Source organism: Temnothorax americanus, unplaced genomic scaffold (genome assembly GCF_048541705.1).
Source record: "Temnothorax americanus isolate GAGA-0224 unplaced genomic scaffold, ASM4854170v1 Scaffold134, whole genome shotgun sequence".
NCBI lineage: Eukaryota > Metazoa > Arthropoda > Insecta > Hymenoptera > Formicidae > Temnothorax > Temnothorax americanus.
Genome location: NW_027509269.1, coordinates 126,438 through 152,500, shown reverse-complemented (window position 1 = coordinate 152,500; position 26,063 = coordinate 126,438). Strand labels below are relative to the sequence as shown.

Below are 26,063 nucleotides of genomic sequence, written 5' to 3'. Positions count from 1 at the left end.
CGTGCGTGCGTGCGTGCGTGCGTGCGTGCGTGCGTGCGTGCGTGCGTGCGTGCGTGCGTGCGTGCGTGCGTGCGTGCGTGCGTGCGTGCGTGCGTGCGTGCGTGCGTGCGTGCGTGCGTGCGTGCGTGCGTGCGTGCGTGCGTGCGTGCGTGCGTGCGTGCGTGCGTGCGTGCGTGCGTGCGTGCGTGCGTGCGTGCGTGCGTGCGTGCGTGCGTGCGTGCGTGCGTGCGTGCGTGCGTGCGTGCGTGCGTGCGTGCGTGCGTGCGTGCGTGCGTGCGTGCGTGCGTGCGTGCGTGCGTGCGTGCGTGCGTGCGTGCGTGCGTGCGTGCGTGCGTGCGTGCGTGCGTGCGTGCGTGCGTGCGTGCGTGCGTGCGTGCGTGCGTGCGTGCGTGCGTGCGTGCGTGCGTGCGTGCGTGCGTGCGTGCGTGCGTGCGTGCGTGCGTGCGTGCGTGCGTGCGTGCGTGCGTGCGTGCGTGCGTGCGTGCGTGCGTGCGTGCGTGCGTGCGTGCGTGCGTGCGTGCGTGCGTGCGTGCGTGCGTGCGTGCGTGCGTGCGTGCGTGCGTGCGTGCGTGCGTGCGTGCGTGCGTGCGTGCGTGCGTGCGTGCGTGCGTGCGTGCGTGCGTGCGTGCGTGCGTGCGTGCGTGCGTGCGTGCGTGCGTGCGTGCGTGCGTGCGTGCGTGCGTGCGTGCGTGCGTGCGTGCGTGCGTGCGTGCGTGCGTGCGTGCGTGCGTGCGTGCGTGCGTGCGTGCGTGCGTGCGTGCGTGCGTGCGTGCGTGCGTGCGTGCGTGCGTGCGTGCGTGCGTGCGTGCGTGCGTGCGTGCGTGCGTGCGTGCGTGCGTGCGTGCGTGCGTGCGTGCGTGCGTGCGTGCGTGCGTGCGTGCGTGCGTGCGTGCGTGCGTGCGTGCGTGCGTGCGTGCGTGCGTGCGTGCGTGCGTGCGTGCGTGCGTGCGTGCGTGCGTGCGTGCGTGCGTGCGTGCGTGCGTGCGTGCGTGCGTGCGTGCGTGCGTGCGTGCGTGCGTGCGTGCGTGCGTGCGTGCGTGCGTGCGTGCGTGCGTGCGTGCGTGCGTGCGTGCGTGCGTGCGTGCGTGCGTGCGTGCGTGCGTGCGTGCGTGCGTGCGTGCGTGCGTGCGTGCGTGCGTGCGTGCGTGCGTGCGTGCGTGCGTGCGTGCGTGCGTGCGTGCGTGCGTGCGTGCGTGCGTGCGTGCGTGCGTGCGTGCGTGCGTGCGTGCGTGCGTGCGTGCGTGCGTGCGTGCGTGCGTGCGTGCGTGCGTGCGTGCGTGCGTGCGTGCGTGCGTGCGTGCGTGCGTGCGTGCGTGCGTGCGTGCGTGCGTGCGTGGGTCCGCAGGTGCGTGCGTGCGTGCGTGCGTGCGTGCGTGCGTGCGTGCGTGCGTGCGTGCGTGCGTGCGTGCGTGCGTGCGTGCGTGCGTGCGTGCGTGCGTGCGTGCGTGCGTGCGTGCGTGCGTGCGTGCGTGCGTGCGTGCGTGCGTGCGTGCGTGCGTGCGTGCGTGCGTGCGTGCGTGCGTGCGTGCGTGCGTGCGTGCGTGCGTGCGTGCGTGCGTGCGTGCGTGCGTGCGTGCGTGCGTGCGTGCGTGCGTGCGTGCGTGCGGGCGTGGGTGCGGGCGGGCGTGCGTGCGGGCGTGCGTGCGTGCGTGCGTGCGTGCGTGCGTGCGTGCGTGCGTGCGTGCGTGCGTGCGTGCGTGCGTGCGTGCGTGCGTGCGTGCGTGCGTGCGTGCGTGCGTGCGTGCGTGCGTGCGTGCGTGCGTGCGTGCGTGCGTGCGTGCGTGCGTGCGTGCGTGCGTGCGTGCGTGCGTGCGTGCGTGCGTGCGTGCGTGCGTGCGTGCGTGCGTGCGTGCGTGCGTGCGTGGGTGCGTGCGTGCGTGCGTGGGTGCGTGCGTGCGTGCGTGCGTGCGTGCGTGCGTGCGTGCGTGCGTGCGTGCGTGCGTGCGTGCGTGCGTGCGTGCGTGCGTGCGTGCGTGCGTGCGTGCGTGCGTGCGTGCGTGCGTGCGTGCGTGCGTGCGTGCGTGCGTGCGTGCGTGCGTGCGTGCGTGCGTGCGTGCGTGCGTGCGTGCGTGCGTGCGTGCGTGCGTGCGTACCTGCGTGGGGGCGTGCGTGCGCGCGCGCGCGCGTGCGTGCGTGCGTGCGTGCGTGCGTGCGTGCGTGCGTGCGTGCGTGCGTGCGTGCGTGCGTGCGTGCGTGCGTGCGTGCGTGCGTGCGTGCGTGCGTGCGTGTGTGTGTGTGTGTGTGTGTGTGTGTGTGTGTGTGTGTGCGACGGTGAATAATGCGGCTTATGATTAAGTATAGTATAAGTTTAGATTTTAAAGCGATTAGAATTAAGTATAGAATAAGTATAGAATATAAGTCATATTTACAATTGTAAAAAGTCTCTCTCTCTCTCTCTCTCTCTCTCTAGCAGCGCCAAGTTTGTTGACAAAAAAAATTTATGTATTTTAATAAAATATTTTAATGTTGTACTGTTACCTCTGTAATTCTTTGCAATGCAATTAAATCTTTTAAAATACATATATAAACTTTGTATTTAAATACCTTGTATTTCCTTGTTGGGTTTAAATATTTTAATAAAATATTTGTATTTTGTATTGTTACCTCTGTAATTTTTCACCTCGAAAAAACCTAAGTAACAAGTGGTAGACCGTAATCTTTGTATCTCGAAAAATACACTGAGAAAAAAATTGTTAATCCCAAGAAATATTTAGTTTGATACGTTCAACTAAACATTTTAGTTAGCTAACTAAATATTAGTTGTTTCAACAATTTATTTCGTATTTTTAATCAAGAATTAATTAATTCAACTAATGTTTAGTTAGCTAACTAAAATGTTTAGTTGAACGTATCCTGACTAAATATTTCTTGGAATTGACACATTTTTTATCTCAGTGTATGTTCTCTCTGTAGTTGGCGCTGTAATTTAAAAAGAGATATAATTTCTTTTTTGTAATTGTAATAGATCACTTGAAACACGACTCATTTTTGATAAGGTAATGTAATTTTGTGATGTGTATCACTTAAGGACGAGCGTGGCCTAGTAGACAGCGCACTGGTCTATTGAGTAAAGGTCCCGGGTTCGATTCCCGGTAGAGCTAGAAAATTTTATTCGCTCGTTCTCCTCTCGGAAGGCAATGGCAAACCACCGAGAGTATGTCTTGCCACGAAAACTTCTCTAAAAAATTGTTGCCGTTCGAAATCGGCGTTAAACTGTAGGTTCCATATACAATGTGTATAATCCACGTGCGCAACACATGTATATGAAGAAAAGTCACCACGCTCGGACACGAGTAATAGGATTTGAGAGAGAGATCACTTAAATTATAATTTTTTTGAAATAAAAATACAACTGCTTAGGTTTTTTCGAAATTTTTTGAGATACAAAGATTACGTCTACCACTTGTTACTTAGGTTTTTTCGAGGTATGATAATACTACCACTTTGTTTTTTTTTTTTTTTTTTTAGGTAAAGATACTACTGCTTAGGTTTTTTCGAGATTTTTCGAGATATAAAGATTACGTCTACCACTTGTTACTTAGATTTTTTTAAGGTATAATACTACCACTGTTTTTTTTTTCGAGGTAACAACATATACACTACTATGCGTGTACTTGGCGCGTTTTTTTGCCTTTTTTTTTAAAAAGGTAATTTTGTACGGATATCACGCCTTTTTGTAGTATTACGCATTTTATAAACAGTATGTACAGGGTGTTATTTCGAGGTATAATACTATACCACTTTGTTTTTTTTTCGAGATATGTATATACAAAATATGCTTAACGATGCAAGCTAATTTATTTAAAAAACAATGAAAATGTGAAAAACGAATAAAATCGCCATTTAAAAATATATGTAGTTCTACGTTACTCGTATGGAATGTAAAATACACCTTAGCTTTAGAAATTTGTTAAATTCACAGAGTAAAACTTTTTTATAGCTCGAATGCTGCACAAAAATTTTTTCACAATTAAGGAAGAACTTTTGCGCTTATCTTTATCCAAAAGGCATATAAAATATTATCAATCTTTATTTAATTAGTAAGTAAATCATCAAAAAGAACAATAAAAATTAAGATTAACGTTGTAATATAAAGTATACTCCACGCGAATAATTATGTTAAAAGAAACCACGCGAGTAATGTAGGATTAAGAAACCAAATGCCATTACTACAATATAATGTATAAAATATAATATTTTATGTATATGGTTTTATAATAAAATATTTTGCCATATATATTATATTTTTTATCACAGTAATAATATAAATGTAAAAAAGAGACGAAATTGTACTAACAATAATTGTACTAACAATTATCGTATCCTGCAAATTTAACGATATAAAACACGATATTGGCTATTTATTCGAACAAGAACAAGATTTGTATGAATATAAAAGACTAACAGAATTGTTTCGTTTATGTGAAAAATGTATTTAAAAAATCGCGCGTTACATAATTGTTTTGTTTGTATGAGAAATGTATAATATTTAAGATACCGCGCATTATATAACGTATCGCTGCAATATAACGTATAAAATATAATATTATGTATATGTAATTTTATAATAAAATATTTACTGACATTTATTGATGAAAGCTCAGTGAATTTCATTGAAATGGTATTTTCATTAAAATAGTACAAAAGGATGTCGATAATAAACTAGATAAACGCAGAGGAGTACTAAAGTTTAACATTGATTCATTTGATTCTGAAAGGGCATACGTAAAAATTTCGAAACTATCTATATTATTTATGTACAAAAATTAAAATTTATACAACATGCAATATGTATATATATTATACGCTTTGAAAATTTGACATTTGCTCTTTTAAAACCGCACTACTTAACTATAAGTACTTATAATCTTGGAGTAATAAGTATTGAAAAGCAAGAGAGAAACGTTACTATTGCTTGTTTTATCTTACTTTTCATTAAGCAATCGCAAAAGTAGAACAAAAAAACAGTTATTTGATGTATATCTGTGGCTTCGTATAAAAAGGGAACGCATAAAAAACTAAGGATTTCAAACAACTAAATCTTTTCTTCGCGCTCGTAAATTCTATCCAGTTTGCATCGCTCTAAGAAACGGTATGCAACACATCAGAATCCGCATATTAATAACCGCGTTAATTAAATGCACGCGAGTAGAAGGCTTTAAACACGTCATATATATATATATATATATATATATTGCTTCCTCATAGAGGAAGCTTTGTAATGGTGAAAAATTTTTTTTTCGAGATTTTGATGGAAATAGGTTTAGAATGTTCTAAAATGACGAAAAATCATATTAGTAAAAAATGTCCGGAAGTATGTATGTATGTGTGTGTGTGTGTGTGTGTGTGTGTGTGTGTATGTGTGTGTGTGTGTACGGATTTTTGTACACGCATCTACTTCTACAATTTTTTAGATACCAGTTTGAATTTTTGCACACAAATAGAGTATCATAGAAAGTATGTCCTCCTCAAATTTTATTGAAATCGGTCTACCGGTATAGATTTTATGCAGATTTTCCTTTTTTTGAAAAATGTGTTTTACGCTGCCGCTTTCTCAATATTTGAGATAGCGATTTATTTTTAATTTTATTATATTTTCCAGTTTTTTTTCTACCCCTATATTTCATATATAATTCATTAAAATTTGATTAATCAGATCTCGTATTACACACATTTGAAATTTCGAACAATTCGTACATACATAGAAGCTTTATAAAACTTGATCTGATCAACCAAATTTTAACCAATTATATATGAAATAGGGGTAGAAAAGACTGGAAAATATAATAGAATTAAAAATAAATCGCTATCTCAAATATTTATAATATCGGGCTGATATTTTTTATCGATAAAGTATCATTTAAGGAAGGTTATTGGTATTGAATTTGGCGAAATCTGCATATTGTTTTAGTTTTTAAGTGGACAAGTATTTTTAGTATTTTTTAGTGAATGTACATAATTATTTACGCAGTCCCCAAAAGAGTTAAGTGTGAAATCAGAACCTTTGCTAACACAGCTTCCTCTATGAGGAAGCCAAAACAAATAAATACCGATAATTATACCTTGAATAAAATAAAAACTTGCACACTTAGGAACTATGAGGAAGCAATGTGCAAGTTTCTACTTGTATATATATATATATATATATATATATATATAGAGAGAGAGAGAGAGAGAGAGAGAGAGGAAGTTCTCTGAATTCCATACACCTTGATTTGCGAGGTATCGTTTGACTAAGATTAGTGTGCGTTAACGTGATATTATTACTTGTAAAAAATTCACGGGCATTTCTTAGGAATTCTTAAAAGTCCTTAAAAAAAGTCTTGCAAATGATAACATAAATAATTATAATCCGTAAGTAAATAATAATCCGAGAATAAATTGCCTCCTCAACCACGGCAGGCCTACTTGCGTTTCTTCCTTGAGATTAAATTTCTCTTGCGCATGCACGATGTTATAATCATTAAAAGTGTAAGCGGCAGAATAAATAGAGTAAGTTATCGACACGGGGATGTAGGAATTCCACAGTTTGCGAGAGGTGACGTAGAATAGTCGGCGCTAGCGACAAATGTGAGACGAGTATGATTTAGGAGTATAAGGAAGCGAGAGTCGCGAAGTAGCTAGCAAAGAGACAACATGTATAGAAAGTGAGAAAGTAGAGAAGAAGTTAATGTGAGAATATGAAATAACGGTAGTAAGATTGAAAGCGTTATATGATAATGGAGATAGAAACGGACCCTGTATTATGTGATAATGGTGATATAAACGGACATTGTATTATTTGAGATTTGACGACAAGAAGAAGTGAAATGTATATCTCTTGAGACCAGAAATGAATATATTAAATATATATATATATCCTGACAATATACCAAATGTGTACAGTTAATTTATCAGAAGTGGGATACAGACTAAATTATTAACTTTCGGGCGAAATAATAATCACGTGAGTGTAGGGGATGTACAGAGTTCCGTGCGCGTGATCGTGCGGTGTAAGCCATGGTATACGTTGTGTTGGAATTCAAGGGCATGGCTGATATATATTTTGATGGAACAAAAGGACATTGAAAATTTAACGATAAATCAATTGAGATCATTGGCTTCGCGACTTAAATTAGGAACGAAGGGCTCTCGCGCAGCAATTATAATTCGAATAATAGACTTTTATACGGAAAACGGGTGGCCAAAGAATATGGCTCAATTTTCGGGACGCAGTGGTGATGTTAGCAGAAACTTGAAGGAGACAGAAAATGAAAATGAGCAGCAGAAAGGAGCAGGACATTCCGATATGTCTGGTCCAGTAGGAAAGGAAGATTTGAATCCGCAACATATTGTTAATGGTATTCCAGCCGTAGGGAATGGCAATGGTCAAGGAGTGAATTTTGCATTGAATATGCAAGAAATCGTGCAAGCGGTGGTACAAGTAATGGAGGAGAGGCAGCGGATGCGAGATGGATCGGCAGGATCTTTTTCAACCACTAGAAGCGTAAGCTCTTGTATAGAAGTTGATACGTCAAATGTAAACTGGCAACAAATTAAATTTGCAACAAAGTTGATCCCTACATTTGCGGGAAAGGACGATGAAAATGTCATTAGATGGCTGGAAAGAATTTCGTGTGTGGCTCGTATGTATAAGTTTAAAGACGAAGTGTTGGTGCTGGCGGCAGTTTCGCAATTAAAAAATCGAGCGCAGGACTGGTATAACAGACAACCAATGGAGGACGTGGCAACTTGGGAGGATTTCAAATTTCGCCTGCGCAGTCATTTCGAAGTAAAAGAATCGTATACAGCAACGCTCGCAAAAATCGGACAAAGAATTTGGAAAACATACACAGAGAAATTTGTAGAATACGCTGAGGATAAACTGGGATTAATGCAGAACCTGTCTTTGACAGAGAGAGAGAAAATTGAATTGTTGGCGGATGGCGTGAAGGATTCAACTTTGAGAAAATTGGTACTAAGTACGTGGATAACGAACATTCCAGACTTTATCGAACATGTTCGTCGAATAACAGAGGATTCCGCTTTGCCGAGAAGAGTTGATACAGGCGTGCGATTTGGAGGTCATAGTCGAGTTCTAAATAGAAACACCGCAGATAGAAGCGATACACCACGACAGGCTTCAACGGAGAGAACGTGTTTCACCTGTAAACGACCAGGGCATATTTCGAGGGATTGCAGACAAAGGAAAGCGGTGTGTTTTCATTGCGGAGAGGAAGGCCACATCAGCCCGGCGTGTCCGAAAAGAGGAACCAACATGGGTACACGTACTAGTCACGTGATCGAGTCAGGAACGGAGAATGTGACGGATTCAACGGTTTTCGTGAGTGATATTAACTCCGGTAATAAAGACAAATCGTGTATTGCGGTACAGAGTATTACAATTCCGAATATTAGATTAAAAGCGCTAATTGATACAGGTAGTTTTGTTTGTTTGATGAGAAAATCAGTCTATGATCAGTATTATGTTGGAAAAGAATTGTTAAAAGTTAGTAGCGATATTCAATTAAAAGGTGTTAACGATACTGCGATAGGTATTTTAGGAAAAATTCAGGATCAAATAACTCTAGAAGGATTAGAAGGTGTTTGGTTTTATGTAAATTTATTGATAGTTCAGGATTGCACCATGAAGTACGATTTATTACTGGGTAGACAATTTTTCCAAAATGCAAATTTGAAATTAATTTATCAAAATGGTAGTTATAAGTTTGAAGTTGACAAAGAAACTATAGAATTTATTCACTGTTTTAATATTGATATTATAGAAAAACAAAATAAATATGATATTAGTAGTAATTTAGAACAGGATATGCCTCTTGCGTTAAAGAAACAAGTAATAGATGTTTTTGACTCGGTGAACAGTTTGAAGATTGAACCTGTAAAAGATGATTATTGTGCTAAAGTTCATTTAAAGGATAATTCATTATTTCGATATGCGCCTAGACGAATGTCAGAGATTGAAAAGAGAGAGTTGGATAACATCATTGATGATCTTCTCAAACGGAATATTATAAAGCCTAGCATATCTCCATATTGTGCCCGTGTTGTATTAGTGCCAAAAAGGGATGGGAGGAGGAGAATGTGTGTGGATCTCCGACCTTTAAACCAAAGAATCTACCCGCAGAAGTACCCTTTCCCTATCATCGATGATCAATTAGATGAATTATATGGAAAGAAGTATTTCACTAAATTGGATTTAAGGGATGGATATCATCAAATCGCAATACATCCTGATTGCACCAAATATTTCGCATTTGCAACACACAATGGGCAGTATGAGTATACGAGGCTACCTTTTGGTTTCTCTGAAGCGCCAGCTGAATTCCAGAAGCGCATATTATATATGTTCCGGGAGTTACTCTTAAAAAAGAAATTGTTAGTATATATCGATGATTTATTGATAGCTACGGTCGATATTCAAGAAAATTTGGATATTTTGAAACAGGTTCTAATCATTCTTAAAAAATATAATCTAGAGTTAAATTTATCAAAGTGCTCATTTTTGAAACATGAAATAGAATACCTTGGTTACTTGGTAACACGAGATGGCATCACAATGAGTAAGAGACACGTTCAAGCAATAACAGATTATCCAATACCCAGTAATGTAAGAGAACTTCAAGGATTCTTAGGTTTATGTAATTTTTTCCGTAGATTTATTAAAGATTTTGCGCTAAAAACGAGGCCTTTACAAAATTTACTTAAGAAAGGAGCTCAGTTTGATTTTGATGCTAACTGCGAAAATGCATTGGAACAGTTGAAAAGGGAGTTAGTATCTCCGCCGGTTTTGCGAATTTATAATCCGGGTGCAGAAACGGAGCTTCACACAGACGCTAGTAGTCATGGTTTTGGTGCGATACTGTTACAGAAACAGAGCGACGGATATTTTGGTCCGATAGCATATTTCAGTAAATCAACAACTGATTGCGAAAGAAATTATCATAGCTTTGAGTTAGAGACTTTAGCAATAGTAAAAGCAGTAGAGCGATTCCATGTATATTTGCAGGGCATTAAATTTAAAATTGTAACGGATTGTAATTCTCTGGTCATGGCGATGAAAAAAATCAATATTAATCCACGAATTGCGAGGTGGAGTTTATTTTTACAAAATTATCAGTATGATTTGATACACCGTATATCCAAAAAGATGGTACATGTGGATTCTCTGAGTCGAAATGTGATGATTGTTAATAATATATCAGTAGAAGATGAAATCATGTATAAACAATTGACTGATCCTAAATTAAAAGAAATTGCATCAGAGTTGGAGATGAAAGAAAACAAGTATTTTTCACTAATTAATGGTCTGGTCTTTAGAAACTATCAAGATAAGCAATTATTTGTTGTTCCAGATAATATGGTAAATAATGTCATTAGAATTCATCACGATGAAATGGGTCATGTTGGCATTGACAAAACTATTCAGGGAATTCTCAAGTACTATTGGTTCGCTTGTATGAAGATAAGAGTTAAACAATATATAGAAAGTTGTATAAAATGTCTTAGTAACACTATTGCTGCGGGAAAAACGGAAGGAGAAATGGAGCTTGTTGATATTGTACCCGTTCCTATGCATACGATACACGCGGATCATTTTGGTCCTTTAGAAGAAACTGCGGAAAAATATAAGTATATTCTGGTAGTTGTGGATGCATATACTAAATTTGTCTGGTTATATCCGTGTAAATCAGTATCTTCGGATCACACTGTAGCACACCTTACAGCTTTGAGCAATTTATTTGGATGTCCGGAAAGGATAGTTAGTGATCGCGGAACAGCGTTTACTTCTAGTGTGTTTGCCCAGTTTGCACAAGAAAATGGTATTAAACATATAAAGACAGCAGTTGCCTCACCTTGGGCAAATGGCGCGGTAGAACGTGTAAATAGGTTTTTGAAATCAACTCTATCTAAGGTTATTGAGGATCTGAGTGATTGGTCTAAAAAACTCGGTAGAGTACAGTATATTTTAAATAATACCTTTCATAAGTCAATAAATGCTACACCTAGTATGGTATTTTTAGGGTATGATCAAAAGAATCAATCAGATAAGGATCTTCGACGATTTATGGATGAGTTGACTGCAATTGATAAAAATATTGATCAGGAACGTAATAAGGCTAGAGATACAGCAAAATTAGTTAATAGTGCGGTTCAGGAATATAATAAAAATCAATATGATAAACGACATAAGAAACCAACAACATATAAAGAGGGTGATTTAATCTTAATTAAAGTGCTGCAACATAAACCGGGCATAAATCAAAAATTATTTCCAAAATTCAAGGGTCCATATCAGATTGCTCGAGTGCTGCAAAAGAATAGATATGTTGTAACGGATATACCTGGATATAGTCTTACTCAGAAACCTTTAAATACTATCTTGTCAGCTGATAAAATAAAACCATGGATAAGAATAACCGAAGTGGCACCACAGGTATCGGAGGATATATAAATTTGCGTTAGTATAGAAGGCTATTAACCATTGAACGTTCATTCGTATAGGATGATAAATAATTTATATATATAAATATGTACAGAGAGAGAGACGAATAGTTCGGGACGAACTATAATGTCAGGATGGCCGAGCTGTAAGCGGCAGAATAAATAGAGTAAGTTATCGACACGGGGATGTAGGAATTCCACAGTTTGCGAGAGGTGACGTAGAATAGTCGGCGCTAGCGACAAATGTGAGACGAGTATGATTTAGGAGTATAAGGAAGCGAGAGTCGCGAAGTAGCTAGCAAAGAGACAACATGTATAGAAAGTGAGAAAGTAGAGAAGAAGTTAATGTGAGAAAATGAAGTAACGGTAGTAAGATTGAAAGCGTTATATGATAATGGAGATAGAAACGGACCCTGTATTATGTGATAATGGTGATATAAACGGACATTGTATTATTTGAGATTTGACGACAAGAAGAAGTGAAATGTATATCTCTTGAGACCAGAAATGAATATATTAAATATATATATATATCCTGACAATATACCAAATGTGTACAAAAGTTTAACTCCATTAACGACTTGTGTGCCTGTTCGAGATTCCGTTACCGTTGCGCCGCCCGATCAGATGGCAGCATCGATCGGATATCGACTCCGCATCACCGCGGTAGCTCGCGCCTGCACGGGCGCGCTCATCGCCAACGTCTTCCTCGCGATCGAGGCAATTGTACAAATGGCCGCGCAGTGATCAGACGCACGATGTGTGCTCTGTGCATCTTGATTGTGACTATACACTTTGAAGTGCCCACCGCAGTGATTACAGCTGCCGAGATACTGCATTAACATGTAAAGCGACCGCTCATCCAGCTCTACTCGGGTACATCAACACGACGACTCAGGCTCACATGTGCGCGAGTGCCGACCGCCACGTGTCCCAAAGCTCACGGGCTACTCATCACGAGGAGGGCTATTAATATAACTGCCTCGCCCACTCACGAACGATACACAAAGACTTCTTATACAAAGACTTCTTATGCTTAGTGAAATCCGAAAGACTGCCCACCACTCTCAGGTCAGACTGTATATATCTCTTCTCATATTAAAGACGGCTCAGACTGTGGTCTGAGTTACACAAGAAATAAAGTGAATAATTAGTGAACACCTTCCACGCGCGTCCTTCTCATCCCGCTCCCATTGTCGGGATTAATCAGCGATTTCGCGAACAGTGCCTCTTCGAAGAAATCGTATTTTGCACTTCATGAAAAGAAAGTCAGCGTTATTACAAGGATGATTATTGACAAGGACGCAACGAAGGACGAGCCTGCAAAAACGTAAAAAATGCATTAAGAGCAAGAATTTGCGAGTAAGAGCGAATAAAATCGAAATGCATTTTCCATAAATAATTATTAATTTCCTCTTTTTAGATGAGATGCGTGTTATACATCGGTTTTCACTTACCAGCGCTCACGCGCTTGTTCTCGCTTAAGATGTAATTGTCGGCGCACGTGTTGTACTGTATTGACTCCGTGCATTCGTCCCGGATCTTTTTGGCGGCCGCCAAACACTTCTTGCCGTCCATATTCAGCACCGTCTCAGCCGCGCATCCGCATGTCATGTTATCCGTGCAGATAGCACTCTCCACGTGCGAGCATTTCTGGTTTTTCGTGCATGGCTCATTATACTCTGCAAACGTGATTACACTTAGAAAAAATCAAATAATATTGCTACAATATGATATCCGCAAGTGGTTTTGCAAAGTTGTGAAAAAAAAGTTCTGAGAAAATGGTACTAAAAATTATGAAAAATATGGTCAAGATAAAAAACGTGCTGTAATTTAATATTTGTATTGTGACGTTGCGGCCCGCCGCTTCGTGGCAGCGCCCCGCCGCCGTCACAAGGCGCGGAAGTTTGCGCCCATCAGGGACGAGCCAGAGAAGCTACGACCTACGACGAGATCTCCAGAGGCCAAAAATCGATATCGTTTCCGCGTTTTGACTATTCTCTTATTTTCATGTGTAATTATAATGCGCGCGGCGCCTCACCCACACCACGGCGAGTCTTCGAGGGAGTACCGATAACGAGAGGAGTCCGGGAGGACCAAGGACCGAGGAGGGGTGGCGAGAGCGGAAGCTACATGGATCACGGGCGGCGAGAGCAACGCGGCAGGCGTGCGGCGAATGAGGCAGCGATGGACAAGGCCATCGATAGCGGGGCCCCAGGTACCGGGGAAAACCCGGCCTCAGAAAATTACCTCCACGCAATACCGGCCCGCGGGGTGGCTGGCCACCGCCCCGAGGTCAAATCGGAGGCACACCGGCCAGAACAAAGTCCAGTCCGCTGCCCAGGGACAAATTGGAGGAATCGCTACGCCGCCGAGGGACCGTTGCGCGCCCCCGAAGGATCCCCTTTCGACGATCCTGCATTACGATACCGCGCGAGCTTGCAAGCTCGCTCCCGATTGGTCGGCGCGCCCCTCAGAAAGGGGGTGCCACATCGATTCCGCTATCGAGCGAATCTAGCAAGACACTTTCTGGTCGTCCGTCGGCGAGTGCGAACGTTCTCTAGCTTTAAGATACACGATAGCCACCCCGAGTCGGGAAAATCGGTTACGCTGCGACGATTCTCCGTACGAGGTGACGCCGAGGAGCCCTACGAGAAAACATCACATCGGTGAGGTTGCCCGCAGTATTTAATATCGGGATGTAAAGCCACGACGCCGCCCTCCGGTGCACGCTCTCGTCCGAAAAAACGTTGTAACATCGCGACGCGTACGGTCCCTTGAGACCGCGCATCGAATGGCGATCGACAGCGAGAGCGAAAGGCCTCGAGATGGTATCGTGGCCGCGGAATGGAGATAAAGACGCGATTGCGAGCCTCTGGAGATCGCGATAGATTCGTAGCAAAATCCGTTACTGCGAGTCCGTTTCGTATAATGTCCGCGCTCGTGATTGTGTCTCGCGCCTTCCGTGTTCACGGCGTATCGGATTACCCAATATTACTTAGGTTGCATTGTAGCCCGCGTCGGCACATCATTTGCGTTAATCGGCCGTCTGGGAGTGGCTAATTGCCTCAGAGAATCGTGCGTGTTAGGATAGTTATGTTCGGATGCGTTATTCGGTGATTGCGTGTTATTATTGCTCGCGGTAATCCCGCACATTTTTCCTCGCGTTCCTTCTAGTATTTCGCGTTACGCCGAGTGCCTCGGCGTCTCATTTTTTGCGCCCGAATAACTGGCGCTATCCTTGGTCATTTCTCGCGTTAGATTAAGTCCGTATTTTCGCGTTTGTTATAGTATTACGCGTCTCCTTGCGATCGCGCCGAAATTGATCTCGCGTTATTGTGTTGCGTTCGGTCCTCATTACGTTGGGACGTGGCTTACGCCACGATTCATACTTGCGTTAGGCTTAAGATAATTGGCGACAGAATTCTCGTGCGACTCCCGGCGTTGCGTTCACGCGCTCCGAGCGTGAGGTATCGTCTTCTCGCAATCTTTCCTGCGAGATCTTATTTTCTATTTCCGTCATTATTTTGTGTTTACTGTTGATGTTCCATATTAATTGTAAGTTTCGTTATACTGTATCTCTCTGATCTAATCTCAGCGCCTTTTGCGCGTTTACTATACAATAACGCAGTACTTCGTTCATTCTGGCGTCCGCGCTATCATTATTTCTTTTTGTTTCATTTCTGACGCTCGCGCGATTGATTATATGATTTGTCTGACTGACCGAAGCCGACTCGGCCTTTATTGTTTTACGCGCGAATTTCTAACGAATAATTGTTATTTTGATTTGTTACTTGCTTGAGTTCGGGGCCTTATTTATGGCGTGTCACCCCGCCGAATATCGCGCCGCCCTTCATCACCCCCGCCCCTGCCCTTAGGTCGAGCTAGCCGATTCCTCGCACATCCGCACGTCTCGCTTTGCGTCTCGTTTTGGGGTTTTCTTTCGCGATTTCGCGGACGCGCGTTGACGCGTCTGGCGCCCAACGATAAATTCGTTTCGCGAAGTGTCAGAGGTGCGAGGGAATCGTCGGAGAGGCCCGTCATCCCGCTCTCCTTACTCCTTTTGATCCGGCCCACGTCCCGGAGCGGTCCGGGAGTGAAAAAGTCGTGACAGTATATAACTGCAATAGTATAGAAATTATTAGTCGAATTATTTTGATAGATTAAAGCCCCTTGCACAATGCCAGGCAACAGGGAATAGGAACAGGGAATAGAAATCAGAAATCATGTATAAATGCAGAATAAACAGTGACACATGCAATAGACACAGAGTTTCCGTCACGTTGGAAATTATGTGCCTATTGCCTATTGCCAACCAATCATAGCATTCGAATTTTTTAGGTTGTAATTAACGATTTTTTGGTTATTTCCTGTTCCTATTGCCTGTTGCCTGGCATTGTGCAAGAGGCTTAAAACTGGAACAGAATAAAAAATAAGTTGAACCGATAATAAAATAACTTGCGATAATTCCTTCGCGAGTAAACGGGATTGATCTCCTCGGCATCAGCTCCCTGCCGTCAATATATATATACATCAATATATATATATATATCAATACAACATATATATATATATCAATATATATGTATATATATATATATATATATATATATATACCTGTGAACAGGCTCCTTGATCTCCTCGGTATCAGCTCTCTGCTGTCAATATATAATACCTCTACAAAGTAAAAATGCATTGTATAATCAGAATACTAGCAACGTGCACAACTTCATTTGAGGTTATAATTGGGTACAACATTCATCACACGATACTATTATAATTGTAAATCGGAAACGTACCTCGAGTCCAGCTCTTCTGCGATCAACGAAGTCGGGATCGAACGTGTCAGTTGTCACTTTCTGCCAAGCGTAGAGAACCTTCTTTTCCGGCAGCGGTGGTAACACAAATGTAGGGATACGAAATCTCCAGATAAGCACGAAGCAATTTAATTCAGTATATCGCCGGCACGATTACGGTGTTATTGCTGTTTCGCATACGCGCGTATGCGCGCGTTGTCGCACCTTACTACGTTTACGCGAGCTTTACTTCTGTAGTAACTTACGATAATTCCTTCGCGTAAACGGGATTTTGTTGTAACTTGCGATAATTTACTCCGCGTAAACAAGTGATATATCGTAAGTTACTACAGAAGTAACGCTCGCGTAAACGTAGTACTTATTACCTCGGGACAGCGTGCGGCTCGTGCAAACGTTATTATAACGCGCGGCCGCAATCACGCGGCAGAAACGCCTCGTGTGAACAGGCTCCTTGATCTCAGTATCAGCTCCCTGCCGTCAATATAAAAATAAAAAATAATATAATAGGTTTAACCGGTATGTATAAACACTCACGTAAACGTAGTAAACAGTAAATAGGTTAATAACCTGTATATGTATAAACACTCACGTAAACGTAGTAATAAACAGTAAATAAAATAAGTATAATAGTAATTAATCGTCGCATCGCGTAAAAAGTCACGGTCGGTCTCGCTCCGCGCGTACTTCGTACTTACCGTCTCTCGATTTTTTTTTTTTTTTTTTAATATAGATGTTAACCCTGCGCGCGCGCGGTTAGGGTTATTAACGCCTTTAGCCCCGCCTTCGGGCTATATGGCGTAATTTGGTCTCGATCCGTGGTTTTTTTCAATCCTGTATAATCCCTTTTTTTCCTCGTATAATCCTTTCTCTTTGCTCTACGATGATTCCCTATGCTTTCTTCCACCTTATAAATTTTTTTTATCTCGCACATTTAAGTATTTCTTTTTTTCCTCGTACAATTTTTTCTTTTTGGACTCTGATCCCTTATGTAAAATCCCTTTTCATCTCGCACACTGGAAGACACTTTTGAGACAATCAAAAAAGGGGAAGATTGGTCAGAGACCCTCTCTTGATTATGTATATGACTGTGCGTATGTGTAACTGTGTGTGTATGTCCGCGGTGTACTGAACTCGGTATGCCCATGGTGGAAGTAATAAGCTGTGCTTATGCGCACGTTTCTTGCAATATCCAATCACAGAACGTGACAGAAGTCCGCCATGTTTTTTTAATTTTGGTAGGAGATTCAAACGGAAACACACCGACACAAGAATCTGTTAGTATGAGTTCAAAATGGACGATTTTTGTCACGATGCGCAAAACAAACGAAAATGTGTCCGCAATACGAGCACACCTTATTACTTCCACCATGGGTATGCCGTGGGTGCGTTGGGCCCAAGGAATTGCGCGGATCAATTCCCCCTGCGGCCAGTGTCTCTCGAGTGCTCTCGAGATAGGTTAAGTAACTGATGAATAGGAACTGACTGACAGCGCGCTAAACGAACGCACTGTCTACACTGCACTGCACTGCGATACTAACGCCGCTAGCCGCCAGTGTCGAAAAAGTGAAAGTGAAGTGTCTGATTATGACGTCATCATATAAGACGTTGGCGTTAGGGTGCATCCCGATGGAGAAGAAATAGCGGAACGGAACAGTAACGGAAAAGAGATATGGTGGGGGGTTAACCAATCAGTAGTTCCGTTTCAATTCCGTTCCGTTATTTAGTGAGTGGGTTCCCCATGGTACGAAGCTGTTACGGAACGGAAAAGAAACGGAAAAATTTCTAACCTATTCTGTCGAAAGTTCGCAAATAAGTGCAGTGAATCGATCGCTTTGCAACATTTTTATTTTTGCAAATAAAGAGCAATATGTCGTCATCGGTAGGTATTACATGTGAAAATAAAATATATATGTTAAAATCCTATGTTAATATGTTAATGCTAATTAACCAAATGTAATATATTTTATTAATTTCCAGAAATTCAATAAATTAATAAAATATATCACATTCGGTTAATTAGCATTAACATATTAACATAGAATTTTAACATATATATTTTATTTTCACATGTAATACCTACCGATGACGACATATTGCTCTTTATTTGCAAAAATAAAAATGTTGCAAAGCGATCGATTCACTGCACTTATTTGCGAACTTTCGACAGAATAGGTTAGAAATTTTTCCGTTTCTTTTCCGTTCCGTAACAGCTTCGTGCCATGGGGAACCCACTCACTAAATAACGGAACGGAATTGAAACGGAACTACTCTGATATTGGTTAACCCCCCCCCCCATATCTCTTTTCCGTTACTGTTCCGTTCCGCTATTTCTTCTCCATCGGGATGCACCCTTTTGGACTTTGCGCCGCAATATCTCCGCTCGTAGGGCACGTAGCGGAATATTATAAGAGAAACCCCCCCCCCCCCTAATTAGACTCCAAGCTATCGATCAAGCCTATTTAGAACTTGATCCGTTCACTCGTTATTGAAATCTCAACATCTCGGGTACTCGCAACCCGTCGCGTCGCGTAAAAGAGTCAAGGTGCCTATTCACGCAGCGAAAAAATCGCCGCGATTGGAGGTCACGTGGTCATTCGCTGTTTGCTAGCGAGTAATCGCTATTCGCTGGATTTTTTCAGCTTTTGACGAATAATTCGCCCTCAGCAAGATACAAATGTGTAAAGAAACATCAGTTGTTATAAAATGGAATCAACAGAGGTAATTAAAGAACAAAGATTTTATATATTTAATTTAAATACTTCGCATGTGTTCGGATTGCATAAAATTATAACCTATAAATGTTATGCAAACCTATAAAATGCAAACACAGTCAACTGAAATAAAATATCGAGAAATAAATAGTTTTTACATGGTTTTAAATATATTTTCAGAATTTTATAATATATGCATGCGGCATATGCGAACAACAATGTCAAATAGATACCATCAACATTCATCCGTGCGTTATAGGATATGAAAATATTATTATAACCGAATCTAATTATTTTTACCCTCAGACAGGTAAGAAAATAAAATATTAATAATTTAATATATTTTGTTATGAATATTATTCTAATTAGTATTATTTTAATCTTGTACATTTATTTGATAAAGCTGATGGTGAGGTTATAGAAAAAAGTCAGAGTTGTGTTCCAAGTATTATGGAAAGTACAAAACAAAATATTGACACGGGTAATGATAACAGTGCTGTCACAATTGCATCAATAGAAGAAATGTTAATAGCTGCTGTGCAAGAACGTTCTCCCTTATGGAATTATAAAGATTTTTCAGCGTCACAACGCACAAAAGCAATTAAAGACAAACTGTGGCAAGAAATTGAGGATCTTCTCAATACTAACAAAGAAAAAAGTATATTGACTAATATATTTTATCTTATTAACTATATATTAATTGCGTAATTAATTACCGCATGTGGCTCTCTCACTATTTTCTATTTGATTTATTCAGGAGAGCCTATACTTTTAGTTTATTATTTAAAAAAATTAATTGTGAACTTTGTTTTAGAGCAATACACTATCGCAGCATTAAAATCAAAATGGAAGAACTTATACGATACATATCGAACATATCTAATGAAAGAAAAAGGCAAAAGTGGACAAGCTGCAAAAAAAAGCAAACCATGGCGATTTATGGAGCAAATGAGCTTTTTAAAAGATACTTTTGATCTTGGAATTAAAAAGTAAGTAAATAATAATTTGAAAATAAAAAAGCAGTTCTAACAATATATACAATCATTATATTTTGCAATGTAGCACAGTCAGTAATTTAACGTTACCTACACCTACACCAGAAGACACTTCCTTCAACGATGATCTACATTCTGAACTCGGTAACCTCTCTAATTTTTCTGAGGATAATGAATTAAATAAAGGTTTGTATATTTTGTTATAAAAATATTGAAAAATTTCAATTAATTATAAACAAATAATTAAAATAAATGCATCTATAAAATTGACTTATATAACAATAACTTTTTTTTAGGCAACAAGAAACGGAAAGCCGATGATCCAATTGAAAGAATTGCAAAAGCGTTGAATGAACCTATTCCTCCTCCTCAAATCTTACAACAACCGCTCTTACCCATGCCTGAAATAAAAGAGAAGGATGAAATTTGTAGTTTTTGTTTAACAATGAATAGAAAATTGCGAAAGTTACCTCTGAAAAAAGTAAATATGGCAATGTTTAAAATGTATGAACTTCTTTTTAAAATTAAAAATGAAGATAATTTAATGTAAGCAAACAATTGGTTTTTTTAAGTTTATCTATATATAACAACACTTATAGGAAAAACTCATACGTGTAAAATTTAGAAATATATACCTGTAGAAATATGTATCTTTAGAAATATATACCTGTTCTCAAAATCTTGTAGTACATTTTATTTTCTCATAAGCAAAATATTTTTTATATAATTTACAATCAAAAAATTCAATTTTACAATTACATGACTGCTTTTTAATTTATTTACACATGTCAGTATATATTTTTATTCTAAATATTTTTTAGAATTGAACATTTCAGTATATTGTATATTTTTACAGTATGATCGCTTTTTAATCTAGTTACATGTAAGCATATTGCCAATCTACAGCTCCATCGTTGTTAAAGTAATAAAGAAATTTTTCTCGGACTTCTGCTGCTTGTCGAGTACTGGAGTTGTTTCCTGAGCGAGTTATATCTGCCATGCCACTTAAGGTCTCCATATCTGCTCTCCAACTTCCTGGTACGAAACCGTTTTCGTTCTGTCTGTCAATTAATTCTGGTGTTACATATTGAATATTTTCTTCTTCATTTTAAGGTCTGCCATGCGTAACCAATTGTGGAGGCATACGGTTGCTTGCACAATTTTCATTGTATTGTCAACACTTAGAATAATAGGTTTTCTAAAAATCCGCCACCTATTTGCTAGAATACCAAAGCTATTTTCAATTGTTCTTCTAGCCCTTGATAATCGATAATTGAATACGCGTTTTTCGTATTCAGTATTTTGTTTGCCCGGGTACGGTCTTAATAAATACGTTTTTAGTGGAAAAGCTTCATCTCCCACTAAACAATATGGCAGATTGTCTCCATTTTCAGAAATTGGTGCAGGCTTTGGTAGCTTCATTTCATTATTTTCAAATTTCTGACCAAATACGCTTTCCTTAAAGATTCCTCCATCGCTCCTTCGCCCATAAGCTCCAATATCAACAAATTGAAAAATATAATCGTTATCACATATAGCCAGAAGAACCACACTATGACTTCCTTTATAATTGTAGTAAGACGATCCTGCTTTGGCTGGACACTTAAAAGGAATAAAATACTTTCAGAATTTGGAAAAATTTATATGTATAAATATTATTCTATATCGTGAATAAATAATTTATCTTACTTGAATAATTATATGTTTACCGTCGATGGCACCTATACAGTGTGGAAAGTTCCATTTATCCGCGAAATTATTTGCTACTGTTAGCCATTTGTCTTCACTCAAATCTGCAGGTAATACTATAGATGATAAATTGTTCCATAAAGCTTGACATGTTTCTGAGATAATGTTTGCAGCAGTAGTCAGACCAACTAAATACTGGTAACATATCGAAGAAATAGAATCGCCAGAAGCAAGATACCTAAACCAGGTTTATATTTTAAAATGCACAATACTTTACAATAAAAAATTATTAAATGATAAGAATTTGCAAATAAATTTGCATTTGTAAGCATGCTTACCTTAATGTCATTAATAAACGCTCAGCAACATCTATAGGTTCCCTAATGTGATGTTGCTTAAATATATCTGCTCCAATTAAAAGTGCCAAATTTTCAAATTGAGTTGCCGACATTCGTATGTAATTATGAAACCTCAAATCTTCTAGAATAAGTTTAGGTAGCACAGCATGAAAGAATCCATGTACTTTTCTTTCTTGAAAAATAGGTGCTACCCAATGTTTCTTTTTAGTATATCTTCTTCTTTTCATATGTAAAAGTAAAGCTGTAACTGCAGCAACTTTCCTTTTTCGTACATTCATTTGAGAGTAATGATTTACTTGCACATAATTAAATAACCACTGCATTTGTTGGTTATACCAAGTAATCCAGTTTATAACTGAGTCGTCCTCCATTAAAAAGGATTTTAAAAAATTTTGTTATTAATTAATGATTTAATTTACAATATATTTAAAAGCACTTCAAAGCCCAAAACCATGTATGTCTAAAAAATATTTTAGCATATTCTATTACTGTTGACACGCAACTACACAGATGCAACGCTCACAAACAACTCGCGGCGAATTATTCGCTACTTCACAACGAATTATTCGCTATTTGCTAAAAATCATTCGCAGCGAAAAATTCGCTGCATGAAAAGGCACCTTCACGGTCGGTCTCGCTCCGCGTGTACTTGGCGCGAGACACTACCGTGTCTCTTGATAAATATGCTTTAACTTTATAACATGATTGTACGGATGTCGAGTAAGAATGTCGTTAATCAACGTGACTGTTGCCTAATACAAAGGAATAACAATTCAAACAGAGAAAAATCTGTTTAGTCATACCGTTGAAAAATAAAAGTAAGTTACCTGACAGTCACACAGATAAAACAGACAGGAAAATAATCGTTACTCAACTCTGCCGTATCCTCCTGTAAATTAATGCCGTTGTTTTGGCGCTTAAAATTAAAACAACCTAGCTTCCGAAGCGCGGAGGAAGACACAAGACTCGGTTAAAATATAATAAAACAAAATAAGGTATTTATTCAATTACGCGTGAATACATAGAGATGCTCGCGGGAGCGGTGAATATGTACATACAAAAGATCGCGGTCGTTGCTACGATAGCGACGGACTACAGCAATCGCGGAGTCGCTGGCTACGTGTGATAGATCGCGGGCGCGGTTTATAATGGCGGTGAAATGCAGATATCGCGGAATCGCTGAATACGTGTAGTGGGTCGCGGGCGCGGTTTACAAGATACGTGTGATAGGTCGCGGACGCGGTTACAAGATACGTGTAATAGGTCGCGGACGCGGTTACAATACCGGTATCACAGAGCGTGCGGACGCCTGGTAAAGCGATGATGCACGGAGATCGCGGGGTTTCGCGGATCGGCGGGCGTGCGGGCTCGCTGAGGTATTTCGGCGCGGGTGACGCGGTATCGCAGGTTTGGATATCACGATTGGGCGGGATATCGAGCGGCTAAGACCCTTAGCGGAGATAGAGAAGTACTCTCTATTTCCTGGCGCCTCGATTCGTGTAGGCGGGAGGCGGCACCGGGTGGCCAAGACCCTTGGCGAGTAAGAGAAGAACTCTCTTACCCTGGTTCACTCCGGTGTCACAGGTGTTCGTATGGGATTTCGAGTCAACCGCCTAGATACTTCACTCAGCAGAGGCAGAGAGCAGAGAGCTCTCTCTACCTCCGGGTTGTTCGACTGTGGGATTTCGGGATCCGTGAGCAGCGGAATCAGTCGGATCGGTTTGCTGGCTCACGGCGGAATCTAAAACCTAGCAACATTGCTCGGTTTATATACGCCCGCGGTGGCGTGTCGGCGTGGCGGGGGTATACGCGACGGCAATCGCGCGCGCCGGGATGGAGCGGTGGAGCGTTCGGGAAGTACGGCGCCCCGACGCCGCGATTGCGTTCGGTGGCTCTCGGCCGTTTTCGGCACCGCTCGGCGCTCCGAGTCGGTTGCCGCGCTAAGTCCGCTTGCGGACTGATACGCGAGATGATTAGTTTAAAAAAGGGCACATCGTGCCTTGTCTTGCCCGGCGGGTGTTCGGCCGGGCGGCATCCGGCTGATGCTCGCCGGGAATGATGCGTTTTGGGGCGCATCGTTACAAAATATAAAACATCTCCGAAATGCTTCTCCTTATGTAAAATCTCTCTCTGTCAGGAATTAAGACATTGTCCTCGCACTATCCCAATTGTCACAAAATCGGCACGATTATTGGTATAATGGTTGATAGAGCGTTCTTGTTGTCACACCCGAGATATCAGCAGAAAAACCTAAAAAAATTTTAGGTTGTTGTAAACCGAACCGAACCGTTGAAGTTTGTATGCTCCGAAAGAACGGAGCAAATTTTAAATTATAAAATCGCTCCGATCCGGAACAAACCGTTTTTTATTATAATTTAAAAATGCTCCAGTATCGAACCGGATCATAAAAACCGGTTTTGGAGCGGTTTCTTTATTTAATAAAAATGAGTTAATTAGTATACATATAGAACAAAATAATAAATTAATATATTATATATATGTATAATAAATTACATATATGTTAGATATATTGTTATATATATCAGTCAGAGAACGAATGAACAAATAAGGACTATTAAATTTTGCAACAACAAAATAATAATAATAATATTTTATTTATTTAACAAATAAACACATACAAAATGGAAGTTATTTTATGATAGAAGCTGGTCTCTATAGAGGATTAGCTGTTATTTATAGTACGCAACACAAATTTAAAATTTTTTATACACGGAGAAAATTTTATATTGAATTTTACTATGCTGCCACATCAACTGCGGACCATCAAGACGCCCAAGTTTAAATGCTATAGTCTTATAGTAAAATTACTATGTCCATAGCATTGAATGCTATGATCGTAGCGGGGGACCGGCGCGAGAACGCCGATCGGTTCACCTCGCCCAGGCCCGGCACGTCAGCCAAACCCGCTTCCCGACCAAGCCCGACACGCCCCGCTCCTCAGAGCCAATCCTTATTCAGAAGTTACGGATCCAATTTGCCGACTTCCCTTGCCTACATTAGTCTATCGACTAGAGGCTCTTTACCTTGGAGACCTGCTGCGGATATGGGTACGAACCGGCGCGACACCTCCACGTGGCCCTCTCCTGGATTTTCAAGGTCCGAGGGGAAGATCCGGACACCGCCGCAACTGCGGTGCTCTTCCCTATAATAATGCTATGATCGTAGCACTAAATGCTATGAACATAGTAATTTTACTATAAGACTACAGCATTTAAACTTGGGCGTCTTGATGGTCCGCAGTTGGTGCGACAGCATAGTAAAATTTAATATAAAATTTTCTCCGTGTACACACGCATATATACGCACATATACGCGCACACCCGCGCGCGCGCGCGTGCATGCGTACGTACGTGCGGGTGTATGTGTGTATGTATTGGAGGATTCACATTGCGTCCGATCACGTCCGATGTTCGACGTACGACAATCCGACATCCAATAACAGAATTTATTATTAGAGACAAAAATTTCCTATTGGATGTCGGATCGTCGTACGTCGAACATCGGACGCAGTGTGAATCCTCCATATGTGTGTATGCGTGTGCATGCGTATGTATGCGTGACGTCCATATCGTTCTGGGTTATCTGGGTCGTCCTGGGTTATGCCAGGAAACAGGGATACAATACTCGCAGACCCGAATTTTACGTGTTTGACTGGCTGTAGCTCAAAAACTGTCCATAGGTTTTGGCCTTGAGCCCATTACATTTTTTGTTCAGGAAGTCATAAGCTACAACATATTAAAAATTTAGATGATTTTACCGAGATCCCATTTCCTATATGATTATAGTGCGGGCTCCTTTGAACTAATTCTTATCATATTGATTTGAGCAACCAACCCCCTTAAATAAAATATACTTCCTTGGAAAATGATTAGAAACAAATAACATTATGTTGAATAGTTAAACTTATAACAGACAGTAAAGTTTCTCATATGACATTTTTCTTTGGAAATATTAACACCACTGTTTTGTTTTTCTTTAAAAAGTAGTGCTTCTAAACTTTTGAATGGTAGCGTATGTTTTATACAATTT

The 26,063-nt window shown here is 41.2% G+C and overlaps 2 protein-coding genes and 3 long non-coding RNA genes across 6 annotated transcripts in view; 2 read left to right on the top strand and 3 right to left on the bottom strand.

The window, feature by feature from the left end:
- Window positions 1-26,063, bottom strand: part of LOC143894281 (uncharacterized) — a 119,179-nt gene that overhangs the window by 24,405 nt on the left and 68,711 nt on the right. The gene's annotated exons all lie outside the window — the stretch shown is intronic.
- Window positions 1-26,063, top strand: part of LOC143894276 (uncharacterized) — a 45,747-nt gene that overhangs the window by 7,640 nt on the left and 12,044 nt on the right. The gene's annotated exons all lie outside the window — the stretch shown is intronic.
- LOC143894278 (uncharacterized) lies at window positions 12,623-13,056 on the bottom strand. The gene is made up of 2 exons (XR_013256042.1): window positions 12,900-13,056; window positions 12,623-12,762 (listed from the first exon to the last, which is right to left on the bottom strand). It is a non-coding gene; the product is annotated as an uncharacterized LOC143894278 (long non-coding RNA).
- On the bottom strand, window positions 15,888-17,047 carry LOC143894279 (uncharacterized). Its single transcript, XR_013256043.1, has 3 exons — window positions 16,242-17,047; window positions 16,060-16,119; window positions 15,888-15,953 (listed from the first exon to the last, which is right to left on the bottom strand). It is a non-coding gene; the product is annotated as an uncharacterized LOC143894279 (long non-coding RNA).
- On the top strand, window positions 18,546-20,619 carry LOC143894272 (uncharacterized). Of its 2 annotated transcripts, none has more exons than XM_077400436.1 (6): window positions 18,546-18,977; window positions 19,151-19,280; window positions 19,374-19,628; window positions 19,785-19,959; window positions 20,033-20,151; window positions 20,262-20,619. In XM_077400436.1, exons 1-6 carry the CDS (start codon window positions 18,963-18,965, stop codon window positions 20,513-20,515), a joined length of 948 nt encoding a protein of 315 aa, XP_077256562.1. In that variant the 5' UTR covers window positions 18,546-18,962; the 3' UTR covers window positions 20,516-20,619. The 2 variants fall into 2 exon arrangements, with proteins under 2 accessions (XP_077256562.1, XP_077256563.1); XM_077400437.1 differs by having other exon boundaries at window positions 18,547-18,977; window positions 19,374-19,451; window positions 20,262-20,618.

Coding starts and splice junctions, on each gene's coding strand:
- LOC143894272 (XM_077400436.1), top strand. Junction 19,281..19,373: donor TTATTTTTACCCTCAGACAG/GTAAGAAAATAA, acceptor TATTTGATAAAG/CTGATGGTGAGGTTATAGAA. Junction 20,152..20,261: donor GGATAATGAATTAAATAAAG/GTTTGTATATTT, acceptor ACTTTTTTTTAG/GCAACAAGAAACGGAAAGCC.